This window comes from Urtica dioica, chromosome 6 (genome assembly GCF_054948205.1).
Source record: "Urtica dioica subsp. dioica isolate 48M chromosome 6, U.dioica_male_clone48M_v1_H2, whole genome shotgun sequence".
Lineage (NCBI taxonomy): Eukaryota > Viridiplantae > Streptophyta > Magnoliopsida > Rosales > Urticaceae > Urtica > Urtica dioica.
In genome coordinates, this window is record NC_142761.1 from 4,772,529 (window position 1) to 4,791,431 (window position 18,903).

The window sequence follows — 18,903 nt, forward strand, 5'->3', positions numbered from 1 at the left end:
ACGTGAGAGTTTTAATCTATTTTATCGTGGTTCCGTCCACGTTTTATAAAAAAAAAATTATGAAACATCAGAAAATCATTTTCATGATTTATATGACATGGTTGTGAAAGAAGCTATCGTACTATAACGTCTCATTCAAGTTTCAAAGAGTTTTCTTATTTAGTTGAAACTTAGAATATGGATTATGTTTTATTATTTTTGCCGTCATGTTTAGTTTTAAATTCGTATTTTCAATTTTGGTTTAGTGATTCTCATGAAATGTTCGATATGCAATCGTTATATTTTGCTTAAATGTTTTTGTTTCTTTTTAAGATCTTTAAAACTTTGGTTCGTCTTGTTTCGATGTGTTTTAAATAAAAAATTTCCTCCAAGTTTTCTAAAATTTAAAGTAAGATAAGTAAGACGGTCCGAAAAGTCGGGTCGTCACACGAGAGCTAAAGACGAACTAGGTCATTTAGGTTATATTAAAGAATTAATCATAATAATTAACAAGAAAGAGTAAATACGTAAGATTAGAAAGAGTGGTAGAGATTAATTTCACTTACAAGTATCATATAATTCAAGACATTTAAAAAAAAAAGGAGGATCAAATATATAATAGGAATAAATGAAACTTTGGGACATTTCTTTTATAGATCTATGATCACTTTGTGACAACGATGTCTTTTTTTCCTAGAAAAAACGAAAAATTTGTCCCTGTTTTTTGTTTATTTATAGATGTAGCCATTTATGTACATAAGAAAGGGAGGGATGAATATATAAAGCAAATTCAACAAAGAATAATGTTGTCAAAAGGCAAAGAAAAATTTATATGAATGTAAAAATAGATCATAAAAAGATTAATATTGTCAAAAGGCAAATAAAAATTTATTCTTGAAGATAGGATTAATAAGAGGGCTTTTTTCTAATATTTCATAAGAAAATTATATTCCACTTATATGATTATAGCTAGTTGTCATTAAATACAGTTTTTTCATGGCATATTTATTATAAAAGCCTATTTTGTGACATGTATGATGTCAAAGTGCGGAAAAATACATACTGATGGATGCGAAAAGAAAAGAAAAACTCGTTTTGCCGTACTAAATAATTACATAAGCTGTTATTCGATTTACCCTTATCCAACTTGAACTCAAAGGAGTGAATTAAAAAAATGGACAGTCCATAATATTCCGTAAAGGGGGACAACAAATGAATAAAACAAAAGAACTTCTTCATTCTCAGATAAAATAGGATAAAATACAACTCTCCTGGTGGAAAATGTTATAAAATGTTTGAAGACAAATACCAATTATTTGGAAACATTATTGGTTAAAACTTGAAATATAATATGGCTGCTGACTATAGCTAAACAATAAAGAAAGAAGAGGATTTGCGTTGAATTGGTCAGAAACGTTCTATTGTAACGAAAACGCCAAGCAAATTCGCATATAATTGGGTTAAACTTCATACATTTTTAATCCCACTTAATGTACGTAAACCAAAGGGGTTTGAAACATGTAGTTGAGAGAGTCAGATGAATATTTAGGGTGATAAATTTACTTGAGAGGTCATATTTGATAAAGTACTAAAATTTATCACACTGCCTAAGAGTATTACACTTTTTACATATATTCAGAATTCAAAAGCGACTGTTTACTATGTTAGAACTATTGATTACACAAAACAAAACAAAAAGTTAAATAGATAGGTAGCTACTAAACTTCCAATAGAAGCAATTATATTTGAATAATAATAATATTGTGTTTAAGACTTGAGGATGTAATTATAGTATTCTACAGTGTTTCTTATATATGGACATGGGCGGAGACACATGAGGCCAATGAACTTTCTAAATTTGTGTATTTCATCTAAAATATTTTAATTTTTGTCTAGAATTATATATTTATTTTATAAATGTCCCTCGTAAAAATGTTTCGTCATATATGCTCATTCTGATGAAATCTTACCCCCACCACTGCATATTGGGTGATGAGAAAAAAGAATAAATCTAACGGAAGAAAACTAGGAGATACACAAATTGTTCGAAGAGCAATACTTAATATAACAATACATGACTCAATAATAATAGTAATAATAACAATAATAATAACTCATATCAAAATATGACCAATTAAGAGTCATACCTTATTGTCCCAAAAAATGAATTAAGTAAAAAATTTGATGGTCAGATTTGCCTGTGTTTTAGAACGTGGGACGTAGTGAAATTCACTGAATAATTAATACATCAATGCATGACCAATAATAATCAAAAGTTGACTATAAAGTTCAACTACGGCGTCCATGCATATATAATATACTATATATCACTGTACCTTTCTTGACCGAAACATATCTCAAGTTTTTAGATTGCTTATATATATGTATATAAGACCACATCTTCTCATATAATTCTCAAATCATTTCCGGAACAAGAATCTGAGGCCTCTTTCTCTTCTAACTATTAGCTCTTTTCTTTCGCAAAATCATTTCATTGTCATTCCAATCAGTAGATCTCTCCTTTTGAATTAAAAACACATATATTTTAAAGATGGAGAAATCTGGCTCTACGAGGACTAAGACAGTCACAGTTTTGAGCATTGACGGCGGTGGAATTAGAGGTGTCATTCCGGGCACACTTCTTCAGTTTCTGGAATCCAAACTCCAGGTACGTACTAAAGCATTCAACACTAGTTTATAATTATTAGGATTGAGAGAGATGAGAGCCAAACAGTATTTTGAATATATCAGAGTAAATGATACAGAGTATTGAACGCACACTTTATAATAGGCAAGAGTAAAGGGAAAGTGATAAGCCACGTAGGACTTGAGTAGACTAAAGATACACCAATAGAAAAGAAGTAAAGTGCCACATAGACTATGCCTTAACAGCCCCCCTCAAACTCAAGGTTGCAAGGCTTTCAACGTTGAGTTTGGACCTGAGAAGAGGAAAGCGCGCACTGGATATGGCCTTAGTGAGAATATCTGTAACCTGATCACAGCCAGGGACATGCTTCACATTCACAGCGCCTTGAGCCACCTTTTCACGAACAAAATACAAGTCCATTTCTACGTGCTTGGTGCGAGCATGTAAGACCGGATTGCCGGCAAGCATGATAGCACTCATATTGTCCACCCAGATGTCAGGCACACGGACTTGAGGGAGTTGCAGTTCAGAGATCAAAGCACAGACCCAAGTTACTTCAGAGACAACAGCTGCCAAGCTCCGAAACTCTGCTTCAGCAGATGAGCGAGAAAGTGTATGTTGCTTCTTGGAACTCCAAGCCACCAAATTGCCACCAACAAACACACAGTACCCTGAAGTAGAACGACGATCTTCAGAGTCGGCACCCCAGTCTGCATCACTAAAGGCGGTGACATTGAAGTGAGGTGAGCGAAAAAGATGAAGACCAAAATCCAGAGTTCCAGCTAGATAGCGAAGAATTCTTTTCACAGCCGCCCAATGAGCTTGCAAGGGATTGTGCATAAACTGACAGACACGACTCACTGAGAAAGCCAACTCTGGTCTAGTGACAGTAACATATTGCAATCCACCCACTATGCTCCTATATAACTGAGCATCCAGAACAGCATCACTCCCAAACGTTGTGAGTTGCAAGCCACTAGTCATGGGAGTGCGACTAGACCGAGCAAACTGCATTTTGGCCTTGCCTAGCAGCTCCTTAATATATTTGGTTTGACACAACAGCAGACCAGAGTCAGTAGAAAGGACCTGAATTCCCAGAAAAAAATCCAAGAACCCAAGATCTTTTAACGAAAACATATCCCCAAGCTTCACTATCATCTGCTCAACCTGAACTGGGTCACTTCCAGTGACTAAAATATCATCCACGTAGACCACAACAAATACATGATGACCTGAAGAAGCCTTGATAAACAAAGATTGATCGGCTTTGGAAGCTACAAACCCAAGAGACCCAAAAGCTTGATTAAGCTTGCTAAACCACGCTCTCGGAGCTTGTTTCAATCCATAAATGGCCTTCTTCAGACGACACACCCGAGACGGATAGTTAGGATCTCCAAACCCACTCGGCTGAGCCATATAAACTTCCTCCTCTAACTCACCGTTTAAGAACGCATTGTTCACATCTAGCTGTCGCACTTGCCAAGCACGAGACAGAGCAACAGATAGAATGAGGCGAATAGTTGTAGGTTTGGCCACCGGAGAGAAGGTCTCATTATAATCAAACCCAGCTGTTTGGTTGAAGCCTTGAGCCACGAGCCTCGCTTTGTAACGATTCAGCGAGCCATCTGCATTTTGCTTGAGTTTGAAGATCCACTTGCACCCTATTGCCTTACGATCTGGGGGAAGATCAGTGAGATACCATGTGTCATTCCTCATTAGTGCGAGATACTCATCTCTCATAGCACCACTCCACTCCTGAGAAGCCAGAGCACTAGTTACCGAGTCCGGTTCCACAGCGGCACTGTAGACAAGAGGCTTGAACACACCAGCTTTAGCTCTTGTCTGCATCGGATGAGCATTTTGTGGACCAGCACCTGCCCGTGATGACTCAAACGGAAGATCAATGACTATCTTGCCATGGTCAAGAGAAGAGACCAGTGGTGGTGATGAAGATACCACCGGAGACTCCAGACCTGATCCTGCAGCAACAACTGATGAACGTACAGGGGTACTAGATTGTGCATATTGATCAACATCAGAAGAGACACGTGAGGGAACCAAGGGAATGGACAAGGTTGGAGACATTGATTTGCAAACAGGAAGTTGAGATGGCTGAGATATTGACTGGAAAAGAGAGGAATATGGGAACAACAATTCATTGAAGATGACATCACGAGATATATAGACACGACCCGTCCCATCTAAACACTTGTAACCTTTGTGATTTTGACTCACCCCAAGAAACACACATAATGTGGAACGAAAGGCTAATTTGTGAGAGTTGTATGGTCGTGTATTCGGATAGCAAGCACAACCAAACACACGTAGATGAGTATATGACGGAATTTGACCAAATAAGGCTTGATAAGGTGTTTTTCCATGAAGCACTGAAGTTGGTAATCTATTGATGAGATACACGGCTGATCTAAAAGATTCATCCCAGAATTTAAATGGAAGTTGTGCCTGTGCAAGTAAGGTTAGACCATTCTCAACAATGTGCCGATGCTTACGCTCAACTAAACCATTTTGTTCATGAGTGTGTGGACATGGTTTTCGATGAACAACACCTAGAGACTCTAGAAATTTAGTGAACGGTCGAAATTCACCCCCCCAGTCAGATTGAATACACTTGATTTTGTGAGGAAATTGTAGTTCCACTTGAGCTTTGAAATTTTGAAAAATTTTGAACGCATCAGATTTGGCTTTTAACATATATATCCATGTATAGCGAGTGCAAGCATCAACAAAGGTTATATAATATTTAAAGCCATTTCTAGATGGAACCGGTGATGGACCCCAAAGATCAGTGACAATAAGTTCTAATGGCTGTGAATAAACTGTTTCAGAAGAGAAATATGGAAACTTATGAATTTTTCCAAAACAGCACGCTGAACAAGTGTCTATGGAATTTTTATTCAGACTGAAAGGTATGTTGCATTGTGACATTACATTTTGCACAACCTTACAAGAGGGATGACCAAGACGATTGTGCCAAAGTTTAAAGACATCTGAATTTGGAACTTTTGCTGAAATAAAGGCTTCACACTTTGAAGTGGACTTAGGAGCAGAACAATCTGAATTTGTGACTCTAGACTTAGACGCTGAGTTGAGAGAGACTTGATTCTTGTCAAACACGTAGAGACCATCCCTAAGCAAGCCCTCCAAAAGAATAGTCCTGGAATTCTGATCCTTGACACAACAATAAGAGGAATGGAATTCAAAAAACACGTTGTTATCAAGACAAAACTTAGACACGCTAATCAAATTTTTCGTAATTTCTGGCACATGTAGCAGTGTTCTAAGATCAAGTTTATGATGTGATAAGGGAGACTGAAATGATGTTTGACCAATATGCTTAATCTGTAAACCCTTACCATCACCAATATGAAGTTGTTCTGCACCGTGATACTCAGATTTCAGCTCCAAATTCTGCAGGTCGGAGGTGACATGATTGGTTGCTCCTGAATCTGGATACCAATCTGAGTCCGGTGCATACCAGGATTGCTCTTGATTATACCAGTTCTGACTCTGAGTGTCTTGAGGAGAGACAATGGTCTGAGCCACATAGCCTTGAACAGCGCCAGTGGATTGATTGTGAGTCTGAGAACCAGTGGTTTGAAGCTGATTTGGTCCTTTAAATGACTCGTCGAACCTGTAGAAGCATCCAAGAGCAAGATGCCCAATCTTTCCACACACCTGGCATTGAGGTTTGTTGGACTGAAAACCACGTGAGACGAAACCACGGCCACGACCTCTGGTAGTTCCTCGAGGTGATCCTCTGAAGGCGTTACTGAAATTGTGGTTGCCGTAGCTCGAACCTCTTGCATATTGTTGCGAACCTCCATAGTTTTGCTGTCTGTGACCATGAAATCCTGGTCCTCCTCCTCTACGATCATTGTAAGAGTGAGCAGAGGAGTAGTTAGCAGTCATCAATGACGTATTCTTTTGTTGAGGTAGATCGAGCTCTGAGTTTTTCTTTTCAATCCTCGCTTCCATTGCCAACAGTAGAGCTTCAATTTCTTCTACCGTGAACACATCATTTCGTGCTATGGTTGCTAGAATAAAGGTTTCATACTCATCAGGTAAACCTTCGCAGATCGCTTCAACATGTTCTTTGACTTCAAACTTGCTTCCGACGAGAGACAGCAGATCCACCAGATTCCTGATCTTCAGTAAATACTCATTCATAGAGATATCATTCTTCTTTGTTCTCGCCAATTGATTCTTGAATTGAGAGATTTTAGCTCGAATTTGTTGAGCATAATACACTTCCAGTGTTTTCCAGATCTGAGCTGCTGTGTCGCAGCTGATAACTCGAGGTAGAATACCTTCTGCCATTGACGAGAGTAACCAGGACACCAGAAGCTGATCTTGTCTCTCCCAGCACCTGTACTCTTGAGTGACTTCATCATCTTCTTCGTCTTTCGTATTTCTATACTTCATCGGTGCCGCGTCGGATTTGAGAAGAAAATCCTGTAGATCATGTCCTCGCACTGTTGAGAGGATTTGCTTTCTCCAGACGAGAAAGTTGTTGAGGTCAAGCTTTGTTCCAATCGAATTGTTGAAAACAACTGGAATCGCTTTTGCAGGTGTAGATCCCGCTGTGTCTTCAAGAGACGTTACCGACGCCGTCGCCATGATCGGATCTCTGTTTTTCCGAAGCCGGAATCACAGCTCTGATACCATATTAGGATTGAGAGAGATGAGAGCCAAACAGTATTTTGAATATATCAGAGTAAATGATACAGAGTATTGAACGCACACTTTATACTAGGCAAGAGTAAAGGGAAAGTGATAAGCCACGTAGGACTTGAGTAGACTAAAGATACACCAATAGAAAAGAAGTAAAGTGCCACATAGACTATGCCTTAACAATAATTATGAAATGAGATTACCCTTATCTTATTTTACTATAATTTATAACGAGGCAACTATATATACTATTATTTTGCAGGAATTGGACGGACCGGAAGCAAGAATTTCAGACTATTTTGACATAATTGCGGGAACAAGCACCGGCGGATTGGTCACCACAATGCTTACGGCTCCAAACGTAAATGATTGTGGCCGACCGTTATTTACCGCCAAAAACATCAACGAATTTTACTTAAACCACACCCCTAAGATTTTCCCTCAAAATAGGTAATTAAATCAATTCGAGGAGCTATGGCGTTTTATTTCTTCAACATTTTACTAAAGCTAATTGTTCTTATAATCTGATTTATTTTTCACAGAAACTTTGTGAAATCAATGACGGGTTGTCTCGACCCGTTTACGGGCCCAAAGTACGACGGGAAGTACCTCCATACGCTTTTAAACAATTTGCTCGGCGATCTCACTCTTAAGCAAACCCTAACAAAAGTGCTTGTTCCCGCTTTTGATATCAAGTACCTCCAGCCAGTAATTTTCTCAACCAACGACGTAAGTACATACATATCTCAGTTTTGTTGCTAACATAAATTATAGTAATAAAAGTTAAATTTGTGACCGTTAATTGATTTGCTTTAATGTTTTCATTGCTCAGGCTAGAGAAAATTGTTTGAAAAATCCCCGACTGGCAGATATCTGCATCGGTACCTCTGCCGCCCCTACGTTTCTGCCGGCACACACGTTTAAAACAAAGGATGGCAATGGAAAGACTCGCACTTTTGATCTCATCGATGGTGCTATGGCCGCAAACAATCCGGTAAGAAAATATTATTAATTATTCTTCCATAAAAATTTCAATTAGTTAATTTATAATACTAGCTAGTAATATAAAATGTTATAAATATAAGGATCTAATTGAGTACATATGAATTGTTTACAGACTATGCTGGCTATAAGTCACATCTCTAGAGAAAGATCGAAGAACAACACGAACGTAGAGCCTATGAGCGGTCATAAAATGCTAGTTCTATCACTGGGAACCGGTGCTGAAAAACGCGAGCAAAAGTACAACGCGGCCAAGGCCTCTAAATGGGGTGTGCTCAGCTGGATCTTCAATAATGGAAGCACTCCTCTTGTCGACATTTTTAGTGACGCTAGCGCCGATGTCGTTGACTTTCTCGTGTCAGCTCTTTTCCAGTCAAAAAACAACCAGCACAACTACCTCCGAATCCAGGTAGATATATAAAATAATATATATGTTAATAGACAATCATATTCACTTGTGGAATTATCAGTAACATATTTTGCTATAATTTAGGATGACAATTTGTGCGGTGAAGAGTCATCGGTCGACATAGCAACAAAGAAGAATCTCGAAAGATTAGTAGAGATTGGAAATCTTTTGCTACAAAAGCCGGTTTCAAGAGTAAATTTGGAAACAGGAAGGTACGAGGCAATTGAAAATGAAGGGACCAACGAAGAAGCTCTTACTCGGTTTGCAAAGCTTCTATCGGAAGAAAGAAAACTCCGATCCACCACTCGATTCGGGAAACTTCTAGCACAAGACAAGAAACTTTAAGAGAATATCTGCTAGCCTTACAAGAAAAATAAACTTATTTGTTTATTCGTTCATTATTTTAAACTGATAAAAATATATGGCATATAAATTTCACGTGTCCGCGGGTTTCAACTCTTTCAAGCAAGGGTGTCGTAGTTAATTGTTTTGTTCAATTCAAAAGTGAGATGTTGAAATAGTGAAAATGAGTAGTATATTTCATTGAGATGCTAAAATAGAACCTTTTTCATTCGTAAATATAATGAAAATACAAGCATTAAATTACAAAACATCAGAAAATCATTTTCATGATTTATATGACTTGGTTGTAAAAGAAGCTATCGTACTATAACGTCTCATTCAATGTAATATACCTATGATGTACTTGAAAGAAAAGAAATACTGATGCCATGCATAATGCCATGCAAATTGGTCTTACGTACATGGAAATGTGGGAACAAAACAATGGGAGAAAATGATGTAATTTATTTCCTCTTTTATGAACTGTTATTTTGTCTTTCCGTTTCCTCTTTTATTTCCTTCTTTATTGCCTTTTATTTGCTTTCAATGTGGCTGTGCCCATTTGCTTTCTTGTTTTGTGTTGAACGTATCATGTTTATTTTAGTTTATATATACTTGTCTTATTTGTCAAGTTACTCGGCAGACTTGATTAAATAAAAAGAAACCCAAGCATTGCTTGAAGAAACCTGTGTGATTATCTCTTTCCTATCAGCTTGTCTACATCAGTTGGTATCAGAGCCCACTCCGATCGCCTCACCACCGCCATGGCTTGCGTGTTCAGATCCAAGACGTCTTAATTATGTTCGATCCCGTCATGGTTGCCTAAGCCCACCAACGTGCTCTCGCGATTGAAAAACAACAGTCACGCCGCGCGTATATTTCAGCCCCGCCGAACATCGCACAGCCCCGCGCCGCACCTGTGGCACCACCGCGAGGAAATCCAGCCCCACCGCAGCCGAATCCAGCCCCGACACAGCCTATTCTCCTGCCATCGGTTGTGGCATTCGATGCTTTGGCTGTGGCGAACTGGGCCATCGCCGAAACAATTGTCCGCAAAACCAACGCCGTGGTCTCCTTGCCGATGAAACCTACGAGATTATGGGCGATCCCATCTTTGATGATGACGCCGGTGCAAATGACGAGATCGAAGAAGTTGTGGGTGATGTTGGTCACGCTCTTGTTCTCCGCCAAAATTTTCTCATTCCCCGAGCCGCGATGACGGTTGGCTCTGGAATAATATTTTCCAATCCTCGTGCACTATTGGCGAGAAAGTGTGCCGTTTTGTTATTGACTCCAAAAGTTGTGAGAATGTCATCGCTAAAGACGTTCTCAAGAAGCTAGGGGATCGAAGCGGAGAAACATCCTAAGCCGTACAAATTGGCGTGGCTCCAAAACGGCACCGATGTGACCGTCTCTCAGCGGGCTTTAGTGTCGTTGTCGATAGCCACAACATACCGGGACCAAATCATGTGTGACGTTGTGGCAATAGACGCTTGCTATTTACTCCTCGGCCGGCCGTGGCAATTCGATCGCCACGCAATCCATGATGGTTTAGAAAACACTTACAGTTTCTTTTTTGGTGGAAAGAAAATTGTGCTTCTCCCCTCGAATCCCGCAACAACCCCCGCTCAAAGGCCAACTATGTCACTGCTCTCTCACTCCAAATTTGAAGCCGAAATGACCGAGTCCGGGGTTTTCTATGCGCTTCTCGGAAAATCAGTCCCCGACACTTCTCTGGTGCCTTCGCCCGTCCAACCGCTGCTCGCGGAATTTAATGACGTTTTTCCCCTTGATCTCCCGCCGAGTTGCCACCTCTTCGTGACATTCAAAATCGGATCGACTTTATGCCCGATGCTTCTTTACCAAACCGGGCCCATTATCGCATGAGCCCGGCCAAGCACGAAGAACTTCGGCGCTAAGTCGAGGAGCTTAAAAAAAATGGCACATTCGCGAAAGTCTAAGCCCGTGCGCGGTCCCCGCCTTGCTCACGCCTAAGAAGGATGGTACTTGGCGCATGTGCGTCGATAGCCGCGCCATTAATAAGATCACGGTTCGCTATCGTTTTCCTATTCTGCGACTCGATGACTTACTTGACCAATTGAGCGGCGCGCGCGTGTTTAGCAAATTGGATTTGAAGAGTAGATATCACCAAATCCGCATTTGCCTCGGCGACGAGTGGAAGATTGCTTTCAAGACTCACGAAGGTCTTTACGAGTGGCTCGTTATGTCTTTCGGCCTCTCCAACGCACCGAGCACATTCATGCGCGTGATGAACCAAGCGATGCGCCCACTCATCGGTAAATTCTTTGTGGTTTATTTCGACGATATATTGATCTATGGCGCTAACGACGATATCCACTTGCAACATCTTCGCGAGGTCCTTGACATTTTTCGCAGAAACTCATTTTATGCCGCTGTTGGGAAGTGCGTTTTCCTCACCGACCGCGTCACCATTTTGGGTTACGTAATATCTGCCGAGAGATTAAGCGTCGACAACTCGAAAGTCCAAGCCGTCGCCTCATGGCCAAAACTGTTGGAAATGATCTAGGGTTTAAGAAAAAGTTTAACGCTTCGTTAAGCGGCGGAATTTTAAAAAATTTCTTTTTCAAGTAAAACAGTTTTTAATAACCTAGACAAAGTGCAAGTACATATAAATAAAACTAATATGAGCATAATAAATTTACTAACCTCTTTAGAAGCTTGAACGTTGATGAGCCTTCGGAAGGTTGAAAACGTTCGTCTCCCTCGCAGCACGTCTCTCTTTCTTTCCTCGGCAACTCGAGCAACCAAGAAAGTTTCTATCACTAAATCACTCGAAATAAAAGGAATTAGTGTGTGGGTACTTTTAAACACTACGACTTAAGAACGAGTCTTGAAGTCGCAGAGGTAAACGCTAGGTCAAATGAGGACCTAGGTGCCAAAACAATAAAACGAAATTGACTAGAGAGAGAGAGGAGAGGGGCAAGTCTAGAGAGAGAAGCTCTCAATCTCTAAAACTTTGGATGAATGAAATGTGAAGAATGAGACTTCTATTTATAGGAAATGTCTCACCTTCAATAAGGTAGTTTCCTCTTCTATAGAATATCACATATTCATGAGCAAAAATTGCCCATTTCCCCTTTAATTCACTCGGCCAAGGCTGCCTTCTAGAAGGCTTGGATTTGTTTCCTTTTTTCGTTCCTTTCTCTAGCTTGGCCGATTCCCTTGTGCATCCATATGCAAATTTGTTTCCTCTTTTTCTTTTGGCAAGTATCTTGATACATTTATGCACAAAATATTCTCTCTTCCTATGGGTATGTTGGGCGCCTATTTCTCATCTAGAAGGAGCTTCTAGAAGCTTCTTCATTTGTTCATGACAACATGAGAAAAACCCATTAAGAATTTTCAATAGAATTCTTATGAAATGAAATTAATCCACAAGGCCCAATAAGACTAATATTGGCCGAGTGACATTAAGTCATCAAATGACCTTGTCAAAAAATTTATTGACATTCATTTCATCCTATGTCTCAAAAGACAAAAATACCCTTTTGACAATTGTCGTTCTTATTTTGACTTAGCTTCCAGTTTAACTATTCCTACTCGATGTGATTCGTGACAGTGACCTCATTGATCCAAATGAACAAAGCTTGAGCTAAAATACTTGGACTCAAAAGTTCACAAACCTTTTCCAAGTTTAGCTTAATGTCAACTGACTCCACTAAAGAGTTGACACTGAAAATCTCTCGGTTCAAATGAATTTATTTTCTACTCAAGAATTCAACCTAATTGTAATGAGTGGATCCACAGAATATTATCAGTGTTTACCCTTCATGAATATCATCAGCTAGTCGGGATTTACAAAATTATCATTTTACCCTTCTAGCTATTATTTCCTCAACTCCTTTGTCGTTTGTGAATAAGTTAGAAACAATGTATTGACGAGGAGCTAACAAGTCACATTGTTTCATCCAAAAGAGTCAGGACTCAATTTGGACACTGGCCAGTTCATTTATTCACACTCCAAGGAACAAAGCATGAGGTGATATACATTGCATTTCAGCAATCTTGTACATGAATTCCATATCTATGAGATCTTCACAAAGTTACTCATAACATTCTCACAAGTTAGTACTTCACCAATAGGCCTTGTTCGGAATCACATAGTGAGTTCGAACTCTGACTTTCTCAAATGAGAATACTAAGCTGTGAAATGACATGTTTCATTTCAGGATTAAGGTAAGCACGATGCAATTCATACGTAGTACTTCGAGATACAAGAGGTTAAATGGTTTGTTCTTATCTTGTCTCTAGAAGTGTACTGGTCAATTCAGTACCTTCGGAAGATACCTAGAAGAACTATAGAGTCTCCAACTCTCAATGCCTCATAACCAGACATCATAGATTCTGATGAGTGCGTATTTTACGTACGAATCTGCTCTCGTTTGACTTGGATTTAGCGCGTTCTCAAGTGTTTTTGATGGTTTTAGTGTGGTTATAGTGAATTTCAGGTCAACATAGATGAAAAGTAGCTGTCGGGTCACATATCGATGGAACGGAAGTAAAAGCGATGAATTTGGAGTCAAAATGAAGAAAATGAAGATTTGGAGGCTGGTGCGCAAGACCTCGCGCCGCGACCGGAAGACCTCGCGCCGCGACCCCTGCATTTTCACGAACACAAAAAGTTCCAGGAGCGTCTCGCGGTGCGCCTCGCGGTAATCTCGCGCCGCGACGATGCAAAGAAAGGAGCCTCGCGCCGCGAGGATGGATGGCGCGCCGCGAGACGACGAATCCTGACGAAAATAAAGTCGAATTTTGACTTAATCTCAGCCGTTGGATCGTTTTTTAAGGCCCAGATCAGTCCAAAATTGTACTTCGACCTAAACCACTATAAAACATAACTCAGTCTCTATTTTTAGGTTACGCTTTATTTTATTATTGTTTTGGAGAGCTTTTGCAACGGAGAGAAAGCTTATCAACGGAATTGACAAAATCCGATCAGCCGGAACTCCATTAATAGATTTACTTCTTCCTTCTATTTATTTTCTGCTCTTAATTTACTATTGTGTTCTTGAATTCCTTTTTCGTTATAATCATGAGCTCTCTTCGTCATTCTATGCTAGTTTTATTGCTTTTAATCACTCTCATTGTGTTGATCATGGTCATGAACACCGTTAGAGGCTAAGTCTTTAGCGGGGTTACGATGTAGTCGGGGTTAGATATAGCTTAGGGGTTTCGTTAGGGTTTGATTAGTTATTAACTGTTTCATGAATATGTTTGCTTGTGTGGAAGTGTTCTTAATGCATTCTTTAGCTTGATCACCTTTAGAATTGTTTAATTAGAGTTTTTAGCTGCTCGAGAGAGAGTAAAAATTCGTGCCCTTTTTCACTCATCACATTGTTTTAGGTTGCTTGACGGCTTAGACGAGTGTGTAATCGTTAGAATTCTCGCGTTTAGTGCATGTGGTTGTTTTAATAGGATTAGAGGCCGAGAGGATAAGTAATCCGACAATTGCATAGGTTCGCTAGATCACTCGAGAGAGGCTAGGGAATATTAATGAGAGAATGAGATTAGCTTACATAGGAATAGTGGTAATTGTTCGTTCTCGAAACCCCGATGCTGTGTTACCTGGTGAAATCGCAACCCCATAGTTTTCTTTGCTTGTTATCTCGTGTTTGTTTCTCTTTTATTTTTACGTTAATTCATTTGCTAGTTTTATAAACACATCCATCAACAAATCTATGAAATCAATTTGCTTTAGGTTGTTTAACGTCGCTATAGTAACTAGTCTCTGTGGGATCGATATCCGTTACTTACGTAACACTATTATTTGTTCGATACGTCCACTTGCGTGCTAGTTATAAAAATATCGCAACAAGTTTTTGGCGCCGTTGCCGGGGACTTTTTACAATAGCGTCGAAAAATAATCTACTTTGCCATTTGATTTTGTTACGCGTTTCCTAACTTTGCGTGTAGTTTTCATGCGGAGTGAGGGAACATCAAACCTCGTTCCACTAAATCTTGAGATCGAAAAATTCTGCAAGACGAACAGAAAGCAATCAAAGGAACGGGCAATGGGAGATAGAGCGAACAACGCGGCGAACGAAGAGCCAAAGACCCTATTCCAATATGGGTTACCACCAGCTGACGCCGCACAATCGGCAATCGCTCTCCCGGCTCTTGCGGGTAACCAGAATTTCGAGATCAAGACCGGCATAATACACATGGTCCAAGCGAATCAATTCTCTGGATCACCGGCCGAAGACCTGCAAGACCATCTGACTAACTTCGTCGAGATCGCAAACACGTTCAAGCTCCACAACGTGTCCGACGAAGCCATCCGCTTCCGCCTCTTCCCGTTTTCACTACGGGACCGAGCCAAGATGTGGCTCAACTCCCTCCCACCGGGTTCCATCACATCATGGGCTGACCTGCGTGTCAAATTCATCTCAAAGTTCTTCCCGTTCGAGAAGATGCACAAGAGACGCAATGAGATCCATTCGTTCGCCCAATACGACGGGGAGTCACTGTTCGAAGCATGGGGGCGCTTCAAGGAGTTAGAGAGGAGGTGTCCCAATCACGGCATTCAAGGGTGGATGATGGTGCAGATTTTCTATGGCGGCCTCTCACCATCGTCTCGCACCCTCGTCAACACCGCCGCGGGAGGATCTTTCTTCCAAAAGACCGAGGAGGAAGCTCATGTCATCCTCGAGGAGCTCGCGTACAACAACGACCAATGTCCTTCCGAGCGAAGAATTCAGAAGCGCGAGCCAGTCACGCCCGAGATGGAAATGATAAAAGCCCTCGCAGCACAGGTGGCCGACCTCACCAAAACGCTCCATGGGCAGCAAGCTACCGTTCAGGCTATCCACGCCCTACTCCCGAGCCGTGCTTCTGGTATGTCGGCCCTCATTCTAGCGATGAGTGCGCGCAAGGGAACAAGGGCCAACAAGCAAGCTTCATCAACAATCGGCCGCCCTACAATCAAGGCCCGATGAGCAACTATCAGAATGGAGGATGGCGCGGTCACCAAAATAACATGCCGATGCAACTCGCACCGCAAGCTCAGCCTCGACCGCCTCAGAATCAGCCCCGACCACCGCCGTATCAAGCAACCATTGCGAGCTTACAAGAACGAGACTAATCTGGAGGAGCTCGTAGCTAATCTGGCCACGTCGACGACTGCCTTTGTGAATACTACCACCGACTTCATGCATGAAACGAAGACAGCCCTCTCGAACCAATCGACACAGATCCGAAACCTCGAGACGCAGGTGGGGCAGCTCGCCAACGCCATCCACACACGACCCCAAGGCACGCTTCCAAGCGCCCCTGAAGTGAATCCAAGGGAGCACTGCAATGCCATTTCTCATCAACACGTTGCAGCCACCGAGAGCCCGAAGAAAGAAGAAGAAGAGGCTGCCCCGGTCACCAAAGCTCCTAAGCCGCACCCGCCGGTCCATACATATGAGCCGCCACTTCCGTTCCCGCAAAGGCTCACGGTGGCACTTTCCGCCGAGTGTAGTGCGCTTCTAAAACAAGAGCTCCCGCAAAAATTAGAAGATCCGGGCAAGTTCACATTGCCGTGCACCATTGGAGACATCTTCATCGAGAACGCGTTGTGCGATCTTGGTTCGGGCATCAACCTTATGCCATCGGCCGTCTTCACCAAACTCGGGGTGGGTGAACTAAAGCCCACGCGCACCACTCTCCAATTGACGGATCGGACCGTAAGGCACCCGCGCGGTTTCGTGGAAGACCTCCTCATGAAAGTCGGAAAATTCACTTTTCCGGCCGATTTCTACGTCATCGACATGGACGAGGATCGCGATATCCCCATTCTTTTTGGAAGGGCTTTCTTAGCCACTTGCGGGGTTCGCATAGACGTGCAAAGAGGCGAGCTGATGATGCGCGTGAAGAACGAGGAAGAGAAGTTCGGGACCTGCAAAACCCGAAAGCGCAAGAAGGAAAAAGAAGAGATCTACGTCATCGAGACGTACGAAGTCGCCACTCCACCATCCACACCTCCGCCAAGTGCTCCTCCTAAAGAAAAATCAACAAAAAGTGCGAGTGAGGATGCAAAGCTGAAATCTCCATCCAAGCCATGGCGAGGACATTGGCCGAAGCCATTCAAAGAGGTATGGAGGAAAAAAGAGAGCGTACAAGAAAATTCACCGCCGCCCGAGCGCGGCGGCGACGAATAGGGGAGTTCTACCACCCCCGCGAGGTAAGTTCTCTGTCTCCCGTGTTTTTATGGATCTACATTGAGGACAATGTAGAGATTAAGTTTGGGGGGGTGAACTACTTTGTGGGGGATTTCTGTTAGATTAGGTTGTTTTTTTTTTATTTAATTTTTTTATTTTCTTAATTTTGTTTGGTGATTGCTTATAAGTGATAGTATTAAAGTGTTTTCTCTCGTTACTTGCCAATGATACCATGTATTTTCAAAGAAATCCGAGTTCGAGTCAATTTTAAATTTTTTTTTGTGCTTCATTGTGATTGACTAGTGGTTTGAGTAACGCAATTTCGGTTGATTTTTCCCATTTATGCACACACGTCCGTCCCGGGGTTTGAGTAGTCCTTAGAGGTTCGATCACATCTTTAAATGTCTTTTAGCTCACGAACACTAAGAACCGCTCTAGCCCTCTTCGAGGCGAAATGACCTGACACGAACCTAGGGAACATGACATAGGCCTTCATTTGGACCAATCAGAGCCGAAAAGCCAACCCGTAATACTTCCTTGAGCACCCTTTCAGAAAAAGCCGAACGATTAATCCTTTCTCGATACTTAGTCAGAAAAAGCCGAGCCAATAATATTTCAAATCCCACAAAGAACCCCGTTAATTTAGCGACTCTTGAGTGAATTCTTTCGATTTTTGTGACATGTTCTTCGACTAGTCTCTATGTCTTTTATAGTTCATTAGACACCACGCCGGTGATTGTTCGTTTTTATGTTTATTGTTTTGTATTAGAAAGAGAAAAAAAAAAGAAAAAAAAGGAATGAAAAAAAAAGAAGAGAAAAAAAAAACTACAAAAAAAAAGAGTGTTTAATTTATGCATTTTATTATTTATTTGTATTAGTTTCGGGCGTGGTATTCTGTGACATTGGTTTTAGAGACTAGACGTTGCATAGTCAAAGTTTGGGGGGAAACATTGGGAAGTAAAGGCTTAGGAAAGAAAACGTTCTCGAAAGGTGAAATTTTATGCCATGAACTAGGGGTGAACTGGATCGGTTCGGTTCGGTTTTTGACATTTTTAGTATCCGAATCCGAATTTTCGGTTTTTAAAAACTCGGTCCAGTATCCGGTCCAATTTAGTCTAAAACCGAAATTCGGTTATCCGGTTTCTTAAATCCAGTATCCAGTTTTTAAAATTCGGTTATCCAGTTTGTAAAATTTCAGATCCAATTTAATATCCAATTTTATAAAATGGATATCCATTTTCTAAAATCCAAATCCGGTTTGTAAAAATTCAAAAAACGAGTACAAACGACTCTTATAAAGCTCCAAAAAGACAATACATAATCTAAAACTGAGTAAAAAAAAATAAAATTCAAATGGACACTCGTCTCCAACTACATGCACATGTAAATATCATAATATAAAATTAAAATTACAACCCTAATGATCATAATAAACCATACAACAATTGAATTTGTATGTTACTTTTATAGATCACATAATCAAGTTGTAGTAGCAGTAGGAGTTGATATATGAGAAGTTTCTTCTTTTATGACAACTTGACCATCATCTGTTAATAATAATGACATAAATTTAAAATAAATTTGTTTTAATAAACAAACAACAAATGAATATGTCAAATAAAATATCAAATTAATTATCTTACCCAAAA

At 40.7% G+C, this 18,903-nt stretch overlaps 1 protein-coding gene and 1 pseudogene across 1 annotated transcript; one reads left to right on the forward strand and one right to left on the reverse strand.

Moving 5' to 3' along the window:
• The window catches only part of LOC149393051 (homospermidine oxidase-like), a 64,493-nt pseudogene that overhangs the window by 17,578 nt on the left and 28,012 nt on the right, over positions 1–18,903 (reverse strand).
• Positions 2,484–9,194, forward strand: LOC149393053 (patatin-like protein 3). The gene is made up of 6 exons (XM_089618461.1): positions 2,484–2,647; positions 7,581–7,768; positions 7,861–8,047; positions 8,151–8,312; positions 8,436–8,729; positions 8,814–9,194. The coding sequence occupies exons 1-6, from the start codon at positions 2,531–2,533 to the stop codon at positions 9,072–9,074; spliced, it is 1,209 nt and encodes a 402-aa protein (XP_089474587.1). The 5' UTR covers positions 2,484–2,530; the 3' UTR covers positions 9,075–9,194.

Coding starts and splice junctions, on each gene's coding strand:
- LOC149393053 (XM_089618461.1), top strand. CDS start 2,531: ATGGAGAAATCTGGCTCTACGAGGACTAAGACAGTCACAGTTTTGAGC. Junction 7,769..7,860: donor AAGATTTTCCCTCAAAATAG/GTAATTAAATCA, acceptor TATTTTTCACAG/AAACTTTGTGAAATCAATGA. Junction 8,313..8,435: donor CTATGGCCGCAAACAATCCG/GTAAGAAAATAT, acceptor AATTGTTTACAG/ACTATGCTGGCTATAAGTCA.